The sequence below is a fragment of the Papilio xuthus genome, unplaced genomic scaffold, assembly GCF_000836235.2.
Source record: "Papilio xuthus unplaced genomic scaffold, Pxut_1.1 DF827714.1, whole genome shotgun sequence".
Lineage (NCBI taxonomy): Eukaryota > Metazoa > Arthropoda > Insecta > Lepidoptera > Papilionidae > Papilio > Papilio xuthus.
Genome location: NW_013530935.1, coordinates 1,312,523 through 1,328,574, shown reverse-complemented (window position 1 = coordinate 1,328,574; position 16,052 = coordinate 1,312,523). Strand labels below are relative to the sequence as shown.

At 33.3% G+C, this 16,052-nt stretch overlaps 1 protein-coding gene across 1 annotated transcript in view; it reads left to right on the top strand.

Annotated features, from left to right (window-relative positions):
* Positions 1-3,829: 3,829 nt before the first annotated feature.
* LOC106116584 (nephrin) overlaps positions 3,830-16,052 on the top strand; it is an 89,897-nt gene continuing 77,674 nt past the window's right edge. Inside the window, exon 1 of the mRNA XM_013310463.1 lies at positions 3,830-3,942. Coding sequence (XP_013165917.1) covers positions 3,849-3,942 — 94 coding nt within the window. The 5' untranslated portion in view covers positions 3,830-3,848. The remainder of the gene's footprint in view (positions 3,943-16,052) is intronic.

Here is a 16,052-nt window from a genome sequence, read left to right as displayed (position 1 = left end):
TATGAATTGACTCTAAGAAAATGATATTCAAAGCTTGTTTACAACTTGCTCGTTAGCCGGCGACGGAAAAACTCGCATTGGCTCATACAATCTTAATCCCTGACTCTACAAATATTAACCTGCAAAATTGTATAAACCATTTTGTGTATACTACTGCGTAAGTAAGGCGTATTTCTTAAATTATTCGGTTTATACTACGGTAGCTCGTAGTAGGTGTGAACATGGAATTTTCTCAGTGCGCATCGAGCTTTCGGGAGGGATGGTCGTTTTGCCCTCATTTTTCTCGAGTTCCCGCCGAACGTGTTTCGGCGAACTTTTTTCGTGTACCGGATTCTCTTTGTCTGTGAATAACTAAGCTAAGTGCAGTTAAAAGACAACAGTTATTGTTTTAAAATTGTCGGAAAACTGCTCAAAGGATAGTTATGTAAGTTCTTCACTTTATTTTATTGGATTTTTCTATGTTTTATGTCCGAAAATCTTTCTTAAAAAAGCCCAACTTATTGTACGTATTAAAAGCAATAACTTGAATTTATTTAGCAATAAGTAAAGATAATTTATTAAGTATAATATATTGACGAAGTCGAAGTAAAAATAAATCTTTTACTTTAGGCATTTAATCGAAAACTTAGATGTTTCCGTTAAGTAATTAAAAGTAAGTTCATGATATAACATTAAGTTTTTAATAACAAAAACTTCGTAATAATACCATATAAATAAATGGTGCCATTTTTTTTATTTTATTAAGTAGAGTCACTGAATTGGCTTTAACTTAGCATAGTTTTAAGCCTAAACATGAAAATCCGTTAAGTAGTTTTTAAGCTTATCATCTTTATACATACGCGGTGAGAAAACTTTATAACATTATGTAGTGATAGCAACACATAACTTATTTTAAAGTCACTAATACATTTTTACATAACACTAATTCGCGTTATTTAACACGTAATTTTTCTACAGTATATGTCACCGTTAAATTGTAAACATTGTTAATTTATAATCTAATAAGCGATATAGTCGGTTAATCTTACTTCTTGCTAATATTATTAATGCGAATGTTAAGATGGATGGATGTTTGTTTGAAGATATCTCAAGAACGGCTGCATGGAACTCGCTTAAATTGTAGTAGAACATAGCCGGGAAGAATACATAGGCTACTAATTGACTTTTTTTTAATTCCGCGTGAACGGAGTCGCGGACGATAGCTAGTTGTTAAAATAAAATAATGAGATATTTACAATTTAATTGTGTTACACAAATGCCTTTAGTTTAGAAAAGGTTAATGTTTACAAAGTACTGAATACTATCAGATTCGGTTTTGTAATTGACTGCTGACTCTACTCAAAGTTTGTTAGTCTCTGACTCTCGCAGATCTGGAACTATCAGAAACAATTATATAATTTAGATAACCGTAATAAGGAAAACTGGATAGCGTTAACTTGATAAATCTTACTAAAATTATAAATGTGACTGTTTAGATGGACGTTTGTTAGAAGGTATCTGCAGAACGTCTCAATGGATCTCGATGAAATTTTGTTGCAGAACATTGTTGGAAGAACACGTAGGCTACTATTTTTTTTTATTTCGCGCGAATAAAGTCGCGGACGACCTGTCTTTTTTATACTTGACAGTTGTTATCAATAAAAACAATGCCGCTATTCCATTATTAAATAAAATAATCAGAATTTTCTGTTTCTTTTTTTAAATAGGATATGGCACCGGTACGCATATATTTATTACTATTATTGCATAATAAAATAAGTATTTATTTTATTTATAAGTCTTGACTTGAGTTTTATTTTATTGGTCTATAGTGCGCAATATATTTGTCGGAAGTCGTTCAGTTCACGTAACCAGAGATTTAAATTTTCGATAAAGCCTTGCGTATAATATGGCTAATAATGGTATCACGAATCGTGTTTAATATTGAAATATTTGAACCACATTTTATGTTTTATTTATTAATAGTATCGTTGCAGGTGGAATTATGGACGTTTATTAAATCATATTTCATACGTTATATGAAAAATATATCAGTTAAAATAGAGCAATTAATCATAGATTAGTCCACAGAATTGTGATAGATAAAGCTAGTGAACGATATAATTTTTGTTTAAAGTTTAATTCTGCCAGTTAGTAATTTAATTGTTTAAAATTTTGTAATAAATTATAATATATAAAGGAACAGTTTAATTAGTAACTTTAACAGTGGTAGAGCCCGCTTTAACATCTTCGCACGAATTGTCCCGGCTCGCCCTGTGAAATACCGAAACCACACAGAAGAAAGGCGTGTAGTGGAAGCAGTTCCGCGTTTCGTCTGATGAGTGTGCGTCCCGGAGGCATAATTTTGTCCTCTTTCCCTTTCCACCCTTTTTCTTATAAGGAAAGGATGGGAAGTGGAAGTGCTTTCCGGATGGGAGGATGCATGGGAAGGGAAAATATTTTCTTTTTGTTCATCCTCTCCTCCGTCGATTAAAGGTAGGCAACGCATATGTAATTGCGTATGTCTATGGGCAACTGGCACTTCGCTATTTAAGCGATTTCAGGTGGCCGCTCGCTCATTTGTCACCTTATAACAAAAAAAAACTAAACCATCGTCCGGTAACGGTCCCGATTAGTTTCAGACCCGTCGGGAGTCCATCTTTTAGGGCGAGTGCTTATTTTAGGTTGTTTGCGGTCGTGTCGCGTCTCGCACTATTATTAATGTGTACAAAATTATACATCTTGTCTATAGGTAATCAATTTATTGCAGATATATCCAAATGCTTTTTTTTTGTCCTTTCAAAAGTTTACTGAAATCCTTGGAGCAATCCTTTATCGACTTCTGATATAACGATTTTATTTCCCCCTATCATTGACGGGTCTTCCGTATACCCATGTTTTATATGGATCACTTCAAGAATCATTGTTTAATGAGCTGTTTTTAGGGTTCTGTACCTCGATAGGAAAAAAATGGAACCCTTATAGGATCACTTTGTTGTCCGTCCGTAAGTCAAGACCCTTTTTCTCAGGAATGCGTTAAGATATCTGGAATTTAGCTTGATTTAATTATGTATGAGTTATTAAGTTTAATACAGTCAACCCTTTTTGCAATCATATTGAATAGAATGCAAATTCAATGTCACTGGTGGCCACAGATAGCGGATATTAACATACATTTGCAAGGATGTTTGTCCGTTAATCTGTGGGAATGGACACAGCGCAAAAATTCTGATATTTACACATTTTTATCTCGCACATTTTTCATTTTAATGTCGGCGTTAAATTTAATGTTTAGGAATATGTTACGGTGTACGTTTGAATATGAAAATGACATGTTTTATAAGATAGTAATTTCTGGAATAATTATAAAAGACTAGCAGTTGCCCGCGACATCGTACTCGCGGAATTAAAAAAAATAGTAATAAATATAGTTAGTGTAAACTGGGGATAGTACCAGCTTTCCAAAAGTGAAAGAATTTTTCAAATCGGTTCAGTAGTTTCGGAGCAGACAAACAAACAATCAGTTTTTCCTCTTTATAATATTACTGTATACTATATAATATTAGCTATCGCCCGCGACTCCGTCCATGCGGAGTTATAAAAAAAACAATTAGTCGCCTATGTGGTCTACCAGAATATGTTTTACGCCTTTGCCAAGTTTCATTGAGAGTTATGCAGCTGTTCTTGATATATATTCTAACAAACATCCATCCATCCAAACATTCGCATTTATAATATTAGTAAGATATTAATTTTTGTTTTTGAAAATACTTAAGTATGTATTTTTTGCAGGTAATTACTGGCAGTTTTAGTGATAAAAGTTTTTTTTTTATAAAAAGTACGATGACATAAAATTCGTGGAATCCAAGATGGCGGACATGTCTGGTGGGATAGTGTCTGTGCTGATATTGACAATTTTATTGGACAATGGCTTCTGTCATGCATTGGAGAATGAAGATCTGGGTGAGTTTTATAGTATAAGAGCCTTCAGTTAAATTTTATATCGAGATTATAATAATATTTATTTTTGTGAGATTTAAATTTTATAATAAAAATATTTTGATGTAGCTAAATTTCTATTAGTCGAATTTCTTAAACCTATTTTTTTTAATTCATTCTTTGAGAAGAATGAAGAAAAACATGTTGATTTAGAAAAAAGGTTTTTTCTACATTTTTACTATAACGATTCTAGATTCAAGAGAGACGAGAAAAGTTTTATAGGTTCGAGCTAATAGTGAGCGCGCCGGGTCTGCGCGTAAATAAAAAATATGGCCAACACCTGATAATAAATAGATGCGAGAGTTGTGACAGAATGTCGATTTGATATCGATACTAAATTAATTTACTTAATTTGGAAAAAAAATCTTTTAGTGTTATAGATTATTAAAATTAAAACAGGATATTATAGAACATACCTTATTGGTGGCGACTAGTATTTTAAAAAAAAATCTTTCGCTAATAGCATACCAATGAAACGATGTCTGTAAAAGTTTATTTTTCATTTTAAAATGAATATCGATATACGTTTTATCGATATTGATATTGAACAACACTAGTAAAAAAGAGCGGTTTACTAGCTGAATTATATTTGGAGGCGCGATTACAGAGGTAATAAAAGTTGTTGAGTTTTTATCGTCGGGGGGTAAATTGGAAAGGCAGATGTTTGGTATTCATTTACGGTTGTTGTATGTTTACGGCCGTGGACCGTGGTGTATTGAAATAATTGAGATGGCAACATTTTACAATCAAACTCAGTTAGGATGATGTTATATAAAAACGGCTAAACACTGACGTATATTCGTTCGGTGGCGGCACCGACTAGTTGCGAGCCCATCGGGGGCACTTCATTAGGGAGAGTGGGAGTGGTATACTTGGGAGTGACCTCTCGCTTCCTGGCGTTATACACGCCATGCTAGGAAGCGAGAGGTCATCGACAGCAGTTGCCTCCTTCTGCGAAACAGTCATGTCGCAGAAGGAGGCAAAAGAACGGGAGCGCGAGGGAGACCCCCTGGCGCACCCGCTCAGTCGTAGAAGAGTGGGAAGAAGAAGGCGGCAATATGCCGCCGCCTTCTCCTTCCCACAATAGCCCTTTGGTGATGGACACGGGGGAGTCCATCACCGTCGACTGAGGGCTACCTCCCCCCCGAGAGGGAGCTGCCTCGTCAGCTGACGCAGACGGGGTCGCGGACGGGAGTGAAAGCGTGCCCGTGGCCCATCCCGATGCGTTGCAGGAACAGAGAGGTTTAGTGGGTATTGGACTAGTATTACTTCGCGGACGCAGCCCGTCACTCACTATTCTTAGTTAGGATGACCTAAATTACGATGTTATTAAGCGACTTATTTGTTAAACTATGAACTTATAAGTTGTTTTTTTGTTACTTATATCTTAGCAAAGATTAAAAACCATACATATATAATCATAATCAAACCTTTTAGTAGGTTCTATCTATATTAGGCAGTAGGGAGTTAATTATAACGTATTATTGGCATTGTTATCTTCTAAAATTTACAATTTTCTAACTGTTTATTATAAGTCTTGGCTGGTTATCAAATAACGAAGAGGTCGGCTAATAAAATTGATTACGTAAGATTATAGGACTATTGTTATGTGCAAATATTTTCATATTACAATAATTTTGTATGTATTATTTCGTAATTATAAATCAGCGGTAATTTGCAAAATAAATGTTAATTTCAACATAAAAATAAAATTGTTGAAAACATTGAGTATATAAATCTAGATGTTAATTATACGAAATGAACTTGTTGTAAAAAAAAAACAAGACGTAACAGAATGGTAAGGGGAAGGGAAAGGAAGGGTAAACTAATTTTGTATTCAAGACAGATTGTAGTAGCAAGGGTGTGTTTAATGCGAGTATATTTTAATACCTAATTTGTATTCACTCGAAATATATTTTTAAATTTAAATTAAATACTGCGAAAATAAAAATATCTCGCACATTGTCTTAATAAGAGTAGAAAAATATTTAGAATACATCCTTGTCTTTAATATAATAAAGTTTAAGAGTCAGTTTGTAAGAAAATCAATCTGAATTCCTAATTTAGATTATACACTTTTTTATATTACGCTGCTACTCTTGCGAGCCAGACAGAAATAAGGCAGACGGCGGCGGTCAAAGGTGGACGAAATCAAGGGCTATATGATGTTAAAATTATTGAATAGCCAATAACTAGTGCTGTTACCCTAAATTGACTTAATGTTTTTTTATCTATAACGTCAAAATATGCAAAAGAAAAAATATAATAGTGTTGTACAGTCAGCGTCATATAGATCGTCACAGACAAGATATGCAAATATATAGGTACATCAAAAGTAATCAATTATATCGGTACAACAAAAGTCCTCAAAATAATAGATACATTCACCCTGCTCAAATACATCGGTACATACACAGCGTCAAATATATGAGTACATGCAAGATGCTCATAAATATCGTAGCAGCCACAGCGTCATAAGTAACGAAGCAGTCAAGGTGCGCAAAAATATCGGTACATTTGACAAAATTGAACTCTATCTCTATATACTTGTGATACAATTTGGAATAAACTACTTCTGTTACATTCATTTGACACTTTGTATTAACATTATAGGTTGTCCGGAAAGTTCGTTCTGATTTTCGATATAAAGCTTACAATAGACTGTAGCTGAAGTGGATTCATTTTTGGATTTCCACCATTATCAAACGTCACAAAAATTTCTATATTGTGAATAATTTCATTTCATTGGTTGAAATAAAAACTAATTTTTAAAATTTTATCCAATAATAAAAGACGTTTTAGGTATAGAGTCGTACCAATATAATTTAAAAACATTTCCAAAAATTTAAGAGAACAGGGTTTCAATTTTCATTATAAAGCGGCAGGAACTTACTGGGCAACCCAATATTTTTCTTCTCCTGTCATAACGCTTAAATATAAAAGTTTGTCACGACGAATACGACAGATACGTATTAACTATGACACGCCGAATATGACACACGCACACACATCGGAAAGCTGGTGCTTGCTAAAAGGAAAAAACTACCTACATATAAACAAGAGTAGTAGATGATCATTATTGGTTGAAATATTATATATACTTACTTAACAGTTTCATTTTCTTAAATTGTGTGTCTTTTAATTATCTGTTCGAATATGTTAAACGCATTAAGTATTAAGTAATAATTTGTTAGTTTCTGATTTTTAACTTTATGAATAGTGTACAGCGACCATCTACTATCTATTCCCCCTTTTTCATCTTGGGAAGGGGGGGTGGCTGAATACCAGCTCGACACTGGAATATGACCTGTGTTGGCAAAGCTGAGTCACCCCCTTTTGCCAGCACTATCTCTGTATAACAGTGTGTTGTATATTTTTGTTCAGTTTTTTTTATGGCAATAAAGTTTTATTATTATTATTATTATTAACTAATATCAAATTTTGCCTTGTCACAATATATATAATACTAGTTTGGCGCAGTATTCTAGTATGTTTGCCGTAATATGTAAGTTTACCGGTTCGAATCTCAGGCTACTTTTTTCATTTTATCAATCACGGGGTTATTTTTTCATAACCAGTAAAAATTTGGTAATGTAAAATTTTGCTCGACAATTGTTTTTTATAATTTTCGCTGTCGGGTAGAAAGAAATTTAAATAAAGTTAACAACAATTAGGTCAGACCATCGCGGGTGAAGTGAGTGGGCGGAGCGTGGATTATCTTTGCGGGTTTTAAGAATGGTACGCGCAGAAACTATACGTACAAGTGTTATCTACATATGTGTGCGCGCCCACGCACACTGGAATGTTTATTGCAATCGACCAAAAATTTGATGTAGTTTGGATATTGACATTCAGTTTTTTTTCTTTGTTTCTTAAATATAATCAGTATCAGTAAAAGGTAAAAGTAAAAGTGTTATTTTTACCGGTACAAGTTTAACAAACATGAGTAATAAACAAATTACATGCCAATAGCATCGCTTTATCTCCTTCATTTTTGTTTGAAATAGAAAAGTACTTTAACGGTCAAACTCATTGGTCCAAGGCAATATCAAAAAGTACCTAATAACTACGGCGATAGAGTTTAATTACATGTGCTTCGATATTAAAATTAAAAAGTTTAAATATCAAAAAAAAAATAGTGGCTTGGGATTTGAACCGCCGACCTTACGTACGGCGGCGAACGGTAAGGCCACGAGACCAAACTAGCATATATGATGACAAACTAAAATTTGATGTTGGTTTTATCTACCTAATATCTGTCATCCGCGTCGAACACTTTTAGTAAATTTTGAGAAATGGTTTGATGCAAAGTGTCAAATGAATGTAACAGAAGTAGTTTATTCCAAATTGTATCACAAGTATATAGAGATAGAGTTCAATTTTGTCAAATGTACCGATATTTTTGCGCACCTTGACTGCTTCGTTACTTATGACGCTGTGGCTGCTACGATATTTATGAGCATCTTGCATGTACTCATATATTTGACGCTGTGTATGTACCGATGTATTTGAGCAGGGTGAATGTATCTATTATTTTGAGGACTTTTGTTGTACCGATATAATTGATTACTTTCGGTGTACCTATATATTTGCATATCTTGTCTGTGACGATCTATATGACGCTGACTGTACTTGAATATCGATAAAATTCATATGTAAAATTGAGTTTGTTTATATTTATATTTTGATGTTATTTTATAAAGTCTTACGAAACATAAGACTGTGAATGTTTCAGGTAAGATTTATGGAACCAGTTTTGGTGCAGATTCAACGATGATTCAGTTCAGAAAATCTTACTCTTACTAATATAATATTATAAAAGAAAAAGTTTAGATGGATGGATGTTTCCTAGAACACATCTCCAGTACGGCTGCAGGGATTTATTCAAAAGTGTCATAGATGTAGAAGACAGTCTGAGAGAATCCATATGCTACTAATTAAAATTTTTATTACTCCATGCGTACGGAGTCGCAAAGTCGCTAGTAGATAATATTTCTAATATTTAAAATATTAAATACCCATTTCACAGCTCTACATTTTTTGTTTTATTTACAAGATAAAAGAATAAATTGTATGTAATTGTATGAAAATACCACAGCAACATAGTGGTACATTTGGGGAATTTTATTTCCTAACCATTCGGTAAAATTTCGCTTCACAATGCAGTTAGATGGAAAACTTATCCTCGATGTGCGTATACGGTATTCGAATCTAAGTGGGAAGCGAATTAAATTCTTTGACTACACCTACATATATAGGATATCGATGATATTAGTTTACATGTAGATTCAATCAAGTAAAACTGTAACATGAAACTATTTCTGAGCATAAATGCGTTAGCGTTGCAAAGGTTAAAGATAGACGTTTAACCTTTCAATCGCCGTCGGTAAAGAATTGATTTTCTAACATTGACCTTGTTTAAATTACACAAACTTTTCTAATAAAGGTAATTTACAGTACATTCTCGTATTCAATTTGATAGTTTAAACCAGATTTAATTTTGATAGCAAGGCTATTTACTGATACAGTGATATAGAACAATTAATTCAAAAATAGAGATAGATACCTAAATTACTTATTAACACAGAAACATTGTAAGATAAAAATTCAATAAAATGAGTTGACTTGACTTTGGCAAAAGATTATTTGGACGCGGCATAGTGGAAGGTATTGGGAAAGGCGTTTTTTCAGCAGTAGAAGACAAAGGCTGATAATGATAAAATTAATTGTTATTCTAGTCAAAAAACCAATGATTGAAATGAAATTAAAAAACCAGAGTTAAACTATTATACATTTTACATTTAACATATGTCAATCCTTTTATCACTTGCTTAGTATCGCTCGTGACTCCATCCGAGCGGATTTATAAAAAAAAACTTAGTAGTCTATGTGTTCTTCCAGACTATGGTTAACATCCATGCCAAATATCAGCGAGATCCGATAAGCCGTTATACATACTCATTTATAATATTAGTAAGTAAGATTGATATTAGACTTACCGTGACTAGCGTCCATAGCGGTTTTTTTAATTAATTATGGTTTTTGAAACCTTCCACTTAACGCCTTTCTTCTGTGTGGTCGTGGTATTGCACCAGGCAAGCGCCGATTCGTGCGACAAAAATTGTTGCTGGCGTCTACCACTGCTTACGTTGTCCTCTTGATAAGAGGCGATTGTCGTTCGATATTTCCGATGAACATAAAATACATGAGAAATACATATTTTGACTTGTATACACTATGTATTGATATCTGATTAGAGTGATTCCCTTGAGGTAAGGTCGTAGTTTTTTTATTCCGAGCAAGCGTTGGTAACGTTGTATGAATTTTTGAGATCTCTAGGGAATTATCGAATAGCGGTAACGTAATAAGCTAGATTTAGTTTATATTTTATTATCGCGGTAAACAAACTTCATTGGAACTGTATGTTCGAGTTTGCTATTTATCATATCCTATGATAATATAATATTTTTATTAGTTAATTAATATTGTATTTGCTTTTTAATCGACAAAGATCGTAATGTGTTTTGCGCGTATGTAAGTTTTTTTTTAAATTATATTACAGCTAATAAGCTGTCGCCCTAAGCCGTCCGCGCGGAATTAAAAAAAACTTAATTAGTAGCCTATGTGTTCTTCCAGACTATGTTCTATATGTGTGACAAATTTATTCAAGATCTATTGAGTTGTTCCGAAGATACCTTCTAGAATCGGAGAACTAATTAAGTTTTTTTATTATCTCCGCACGGACATAGTCGCAGGCGACAGCTAGTTCGTTATATAAAATGTATTTAAGGTCTTGTATTATTGGATGAATCGTACCATTACGCAGATCCCAAGCTCTGTTTCCGTCTACTTAATGCAGATTTATTTAAGTACCCGATGGAATATTTAAATAATGGTTAAAATATTTTTTTCTTTCGACAACATCGTCTCTTTATACGGCCGAATTTATCTGACGCAAACGAATTTGCGTATTTTATTTACTGCGTATCTAAATTGCTAAACAGGCAAGTGCGTTATTTTAATTTTTTTTCCGTAAACATTTTTATACAGTTTTCAATGAAAAACAAACCCTTGCCAAATGGAAGTCCGCAGTCTCTGGCAACGTCGGATAAATGTACATATGCATATCGTAAAAGATAATGGTACATGGCGAGTTTCGAACCCAAGACCTGCAGATTGCAAGTCAAGTGCTTTCCTGAACTTACCCCGGAACCACTGACGTTTTTCTTACGACGCATATATTTTGTAACTCTATTTCAAATTATAAATAATGTAACATATAATAGATATGACAATATGAAATAGGTATTATGAAAATTTAAAAGAAATAAAAGCTATCTGTCGAGAGATTCGTATTCCCGAACGCATTGGTATAGTTTTGAAGTGTATCGGCGTATTATAAAACTTTGTATGCTGCAGGTGCGCCGCAGAACTGACTGAGTCCTTTATAAATTCAATGCATGAGGAATATTGCACGTCGGGAATAGAATAATGTTGCTCGGAGACTTGTGATTTATCTAAAAGAGAATCGTTTCGAATGTGATTTTTCACATTTTATTATTAATGTCGTTAAAAACTTTTTGATTTTGTTTTATTTTTCGAATTGGCCAGTAACTAGTTGGCACACTATGTGCGATTTAAAAATTATTACCAAGAAAATTACGGTAATATTTTTTACGTCGGATCTTTGACTATAACTAACATTTGTAAGACTGTTGTATGTTCTACATACTTTTATTACCATATTATTTTATATCAATACCATTTCAATTTTATTTTGTTAGAAGGAAAGTAATAAAACACACTATTGTTCATTAAAAATTGGTGTCGTTATGTACAGTCAGCTGCCAAAATATTTATACATTATCAACTTGTACAGGTCGTTGGTTTAAAAAATACCTTTGCACTTATTCATCAAGAACATGTACTCATGGACGGAAGAATATGGACCGATGCATTCATACATATTTTTAAAACCAACAGCATATACAAGTTTCTATAACTTTGTAAATGTCTACATATTTATGTAGCTGACTGTACAAACAGTGAAGAGACATTTCCAATCAACACATACAATATTTAGAAGTAAAGCAATCAAAATAATAATTACATTACACGACCTAATTACATTATATTTCGTAATTAATTACCAAACTTAATAAGATATCAATCCGTATGTAACTCTCTGTGTAGTAATCAAATTAACTACCGACAAAGTAATTAATTTGGAAAGGAATTATTAAAAAACAGAAAATATTATAAATGCGAATGTTTTGATAAATAGGTAGATGGATATTTGTTAGAAAGTAACTTCAGAATGGCTGCATGTAATTGAAATTTGGTATAGACGTAGAACACAGTCAGGATAAACATATAGGCTACTAACTAAGTTTTTTTTTGTAATTCCATGCGAATGGAGTCGCATTATAGAGTAGTGGATTGATTCTCGAAGGATTCCTGGATATAAACTTACTTTAAGTTTATACAATCTGTAAGTTCTTTCTATCAAAAGTTAAAATTTTACTTTAATAGTCTGCGAGCTAATATTTTAAAAATTAATCAGTCTATTATGTGGTTATAACCAATAATCTATTAAAACTTCAAATTACTTTATAATAATGAACAAAAACCACTTTGTTAGCCTTAAAATGTTATATTTAAAAGTAAATTTTGTATTATTACTTGTCATGCACAACCTTAATTTCAAACCGTACAAAGTAACCGCTAGACTAGCAGTAGACAAGCTACTTACAATGGCATCCGGCTTTGTGGAGTCTAATTAATATAAATTGCATGTAGAGCTCGCATACGACTTGTTTACGTGATTACTTAGGGTATTATTTTATGTTTTATACGAGGAAAATATACACATTTCTAAATCATTTTAACAAAAATGTGTAGGAAAATGTCTAATTTTAGTTCTTACGTTTCATAAGGGGATTGAACTGGGCTGAGAAAGGTACCTATAGGAACGGACTCTACCTCATACTTTACGTCCCCTCCGTCTTATTAAAGAACGATCATTGAACTATGAACTGGCCATGTTTAGATAGAAACACTAGCTGTCGCCCGCGACTCCGTCCGCGTGTTTGTCTAAAAAATAAAAATTAGAGGTGGACAACTCTTAACATTAAGGGGGGTGAAAAATAGATGTTGCCGATTCTCAGACCTACTCAATATGCTTACAAAATTTCTTGAGAATCGGTCAAGCCGTTTCGGAGGAGTATGGGAACGAAAATTGTGACTCGAGAATTTTTTATATAAAATTTAACTACTGTTAGGAAGAAAATCCGACACTGTGCCGGTGTACTAGCGCAACACTGGGATTTTTCTTAAGAATATATCTGAGAAGGAAATAAATATATTTACTCAATTTTGAATCAAGCACATAATCGGTTATCAAAATGCCTAAGGATGTCATTGTAAAACAACGTATGTGAAGTCAATATTCCGCATGCACGGAATTTATAAAGATCTCACAGTTTTCAGTGTGTCTGATGCATACAAATATTCACGCTGTAAAAATGTTATCTTACTAATATTATAAATGCGAATGTTTAGATGGATGGATGTTTGTTCGAAGATATCTCCAGAACGACTGCATGTATCTTGTTGAAATGTGGCATAGTCGTCGAAGATAATCTGGAAGAACACACAGGCTATTAAGTTTTTTTCTAATTCTTGCGGACGAGGTCGCAAACGACATCTAGTACTATTATAAATGCGAATGTTCAGATGGATGGATGTTTGTTAGAAGTTATCTCAAGAACAGTTGTATGCATATTGTTAAAATTTGGCATAGATATAGAACATAGTCTGGAAGAACCTATGTTCTTAAAGCTACTAATAAATAATTTAAACTCTGCGCGGACGGAGTCGCGGGCGTTTGCTAGTGTGCTATATACTACGACCATTTGTTTTAATTTGAATTTAAATTATCGTTACGTTTGTATATGAACACTATTGCTATCTCTGTTTTTCTTAAAGACAATAAAAGAGATCGCAATATCGTCTTAATTCATCGTTCGCGCGACAGACAACTGTTAAAATTAAAGTTAATAAAACATATCTCTTATCATACTATGAAGTATTGTATTCTGTTTTTTATTTTAAACGTTCATTCCTATTATGACAAACTAGTTTCTGCTCGTGACTTCGTCCGTGCGGAATTGAAAAAAAACTTAATTAGTGTATTAAAAACTTAATTAAGCCTTTGTGTTCTTTCCATCCATTCATCCATACATCTACTCTACATAAACTTTACGATGGCTAACATCAGTTTAATGTGAAAATGTATTTTAAAATTACGTGATTATTTACGAACTACAACGTCTCTGTAAAAAATTAACTTAAACGAGTTACTCTTCTCAGTATGCAAGCGAGAAATTTGTGCAAATATTTTTTTTATATTCGACACTATACCTTCTTTACATTATTAATTCAATCTTTTAACGAGAGCCTTTGCTTTATTAAAATGTATAAAGCTTCTTGCTTTTTATAGAGTTAAAATTATTTTAACAGGTTTATAGGAGAGTCAAGCACTTGACTTGCAGTCTGCAGGTCCTGGGTTCGAATCTCTTCATATACCAATGTGTTTTTTGATTTCCAATTTACATATGTACATTTATCCGACGTTCTTACGGCGAAGGAAAACATCGTGATGCAACTTGCACATATCTGAGAAGAAATGCAAAGATATGTGTGAAGTCAACCAACCCGCACTTGGCCAGCGTTGACTATGGGCTAATCACCTTTAACTTAGGGTAGGCTCCGGGCCCCTCAGTGGGGACGTATAGTGAGCTGATGATGATTCAATTTGTGTTCTAAATCGTAGAACAATATTTTAAATTTATAAAACTCTTACTAATTTTGGAAAGTGTTTTTTTAACAATACTGTGTCGAACGAGAACATGTGTATACAACAAAATGTTATTTTTTCTAAATCCGAACAACTGCCGTTGCCTTTTAAAGTTTAGTGACCTACATTGAAATGGACACATTCTAAAAGTGAGTGTTGGATGAATGGAGTTTTATTCTTTTAAAATGGTTTCCTTTATTTTGTTGCAATTCTTAAAAACTTAAACAATCTTTTCCAATAGATAAAGATATAATAACTTTTTACTAGTTTACGACTAAGAACTATTAGGAAGAAAATCCGACACTGTGCCGGTGTACTGGCACATCCCCCGGCTTACTAAAATGTGGACGTTTATGTCACCTCACTAATGATTCTGACACTGGACTTTGTAACGAAAGCACGTCACTCGCACCAATTGATTCTAACTGTTCTTCAAAGTCTAATGTATATTTATAAAAGAAAGTCGTGTTAGTTACACTATTTATAACTCAAGAACGGCATTACCGATATGGCTGAAAATTGGTGTGGAGGTAGCTTAGAGACAGGAGACGGACATAGGATACTATTTATTCATTTTTTTTCGAATTTATGCCTTGAAAAGCTGCTTTTTCTTTAACTTACTAATATAAATGCGAATATTTAGATGGGTGTGATGTGGATGGATGGATGGGCGGGCTACACTAATTAAGTTTTATTATATATCCACGCGGACGGAGTCGCGGGCGACAGCTAGTACTGTTTAAAAGAACTAACAAATTTCACGTTTTCGTATAAATAGTAATAGCTTTTAGTATTTGAGTTCGAGTATTCTAATATCTGTCTGTCAATCGATCGCCCTCACCGGCCACTGGAGAATCTCGTATTCAGCTTAACCGCTTGATTTTCAATCGCTTGGATACGTTGTCTATTCGAATATCAAGTATTTTCCTAAATCATAGTTTATAAGGGATGTGTTTTGTTACGAACATTGGGAATAATATTATATAAAGTTATATTCATACGTTTGTAAGTTACAAATAACAAATATCAGTTTATTTTTCAAATGAATATTCTATTCATGATTCACGTCAGTCGGCCTACTAATGTCTTATCATTCTTTCTTTCCCTCTTTAATGGACAGAAAGAGAATATTTTCCTTCCCAATGCATCCCCGCATCTAGCAAATCCACTTTTTTATACCAAAAGGTGGCAAACGAGTGAGCGGCCATCTGAAATC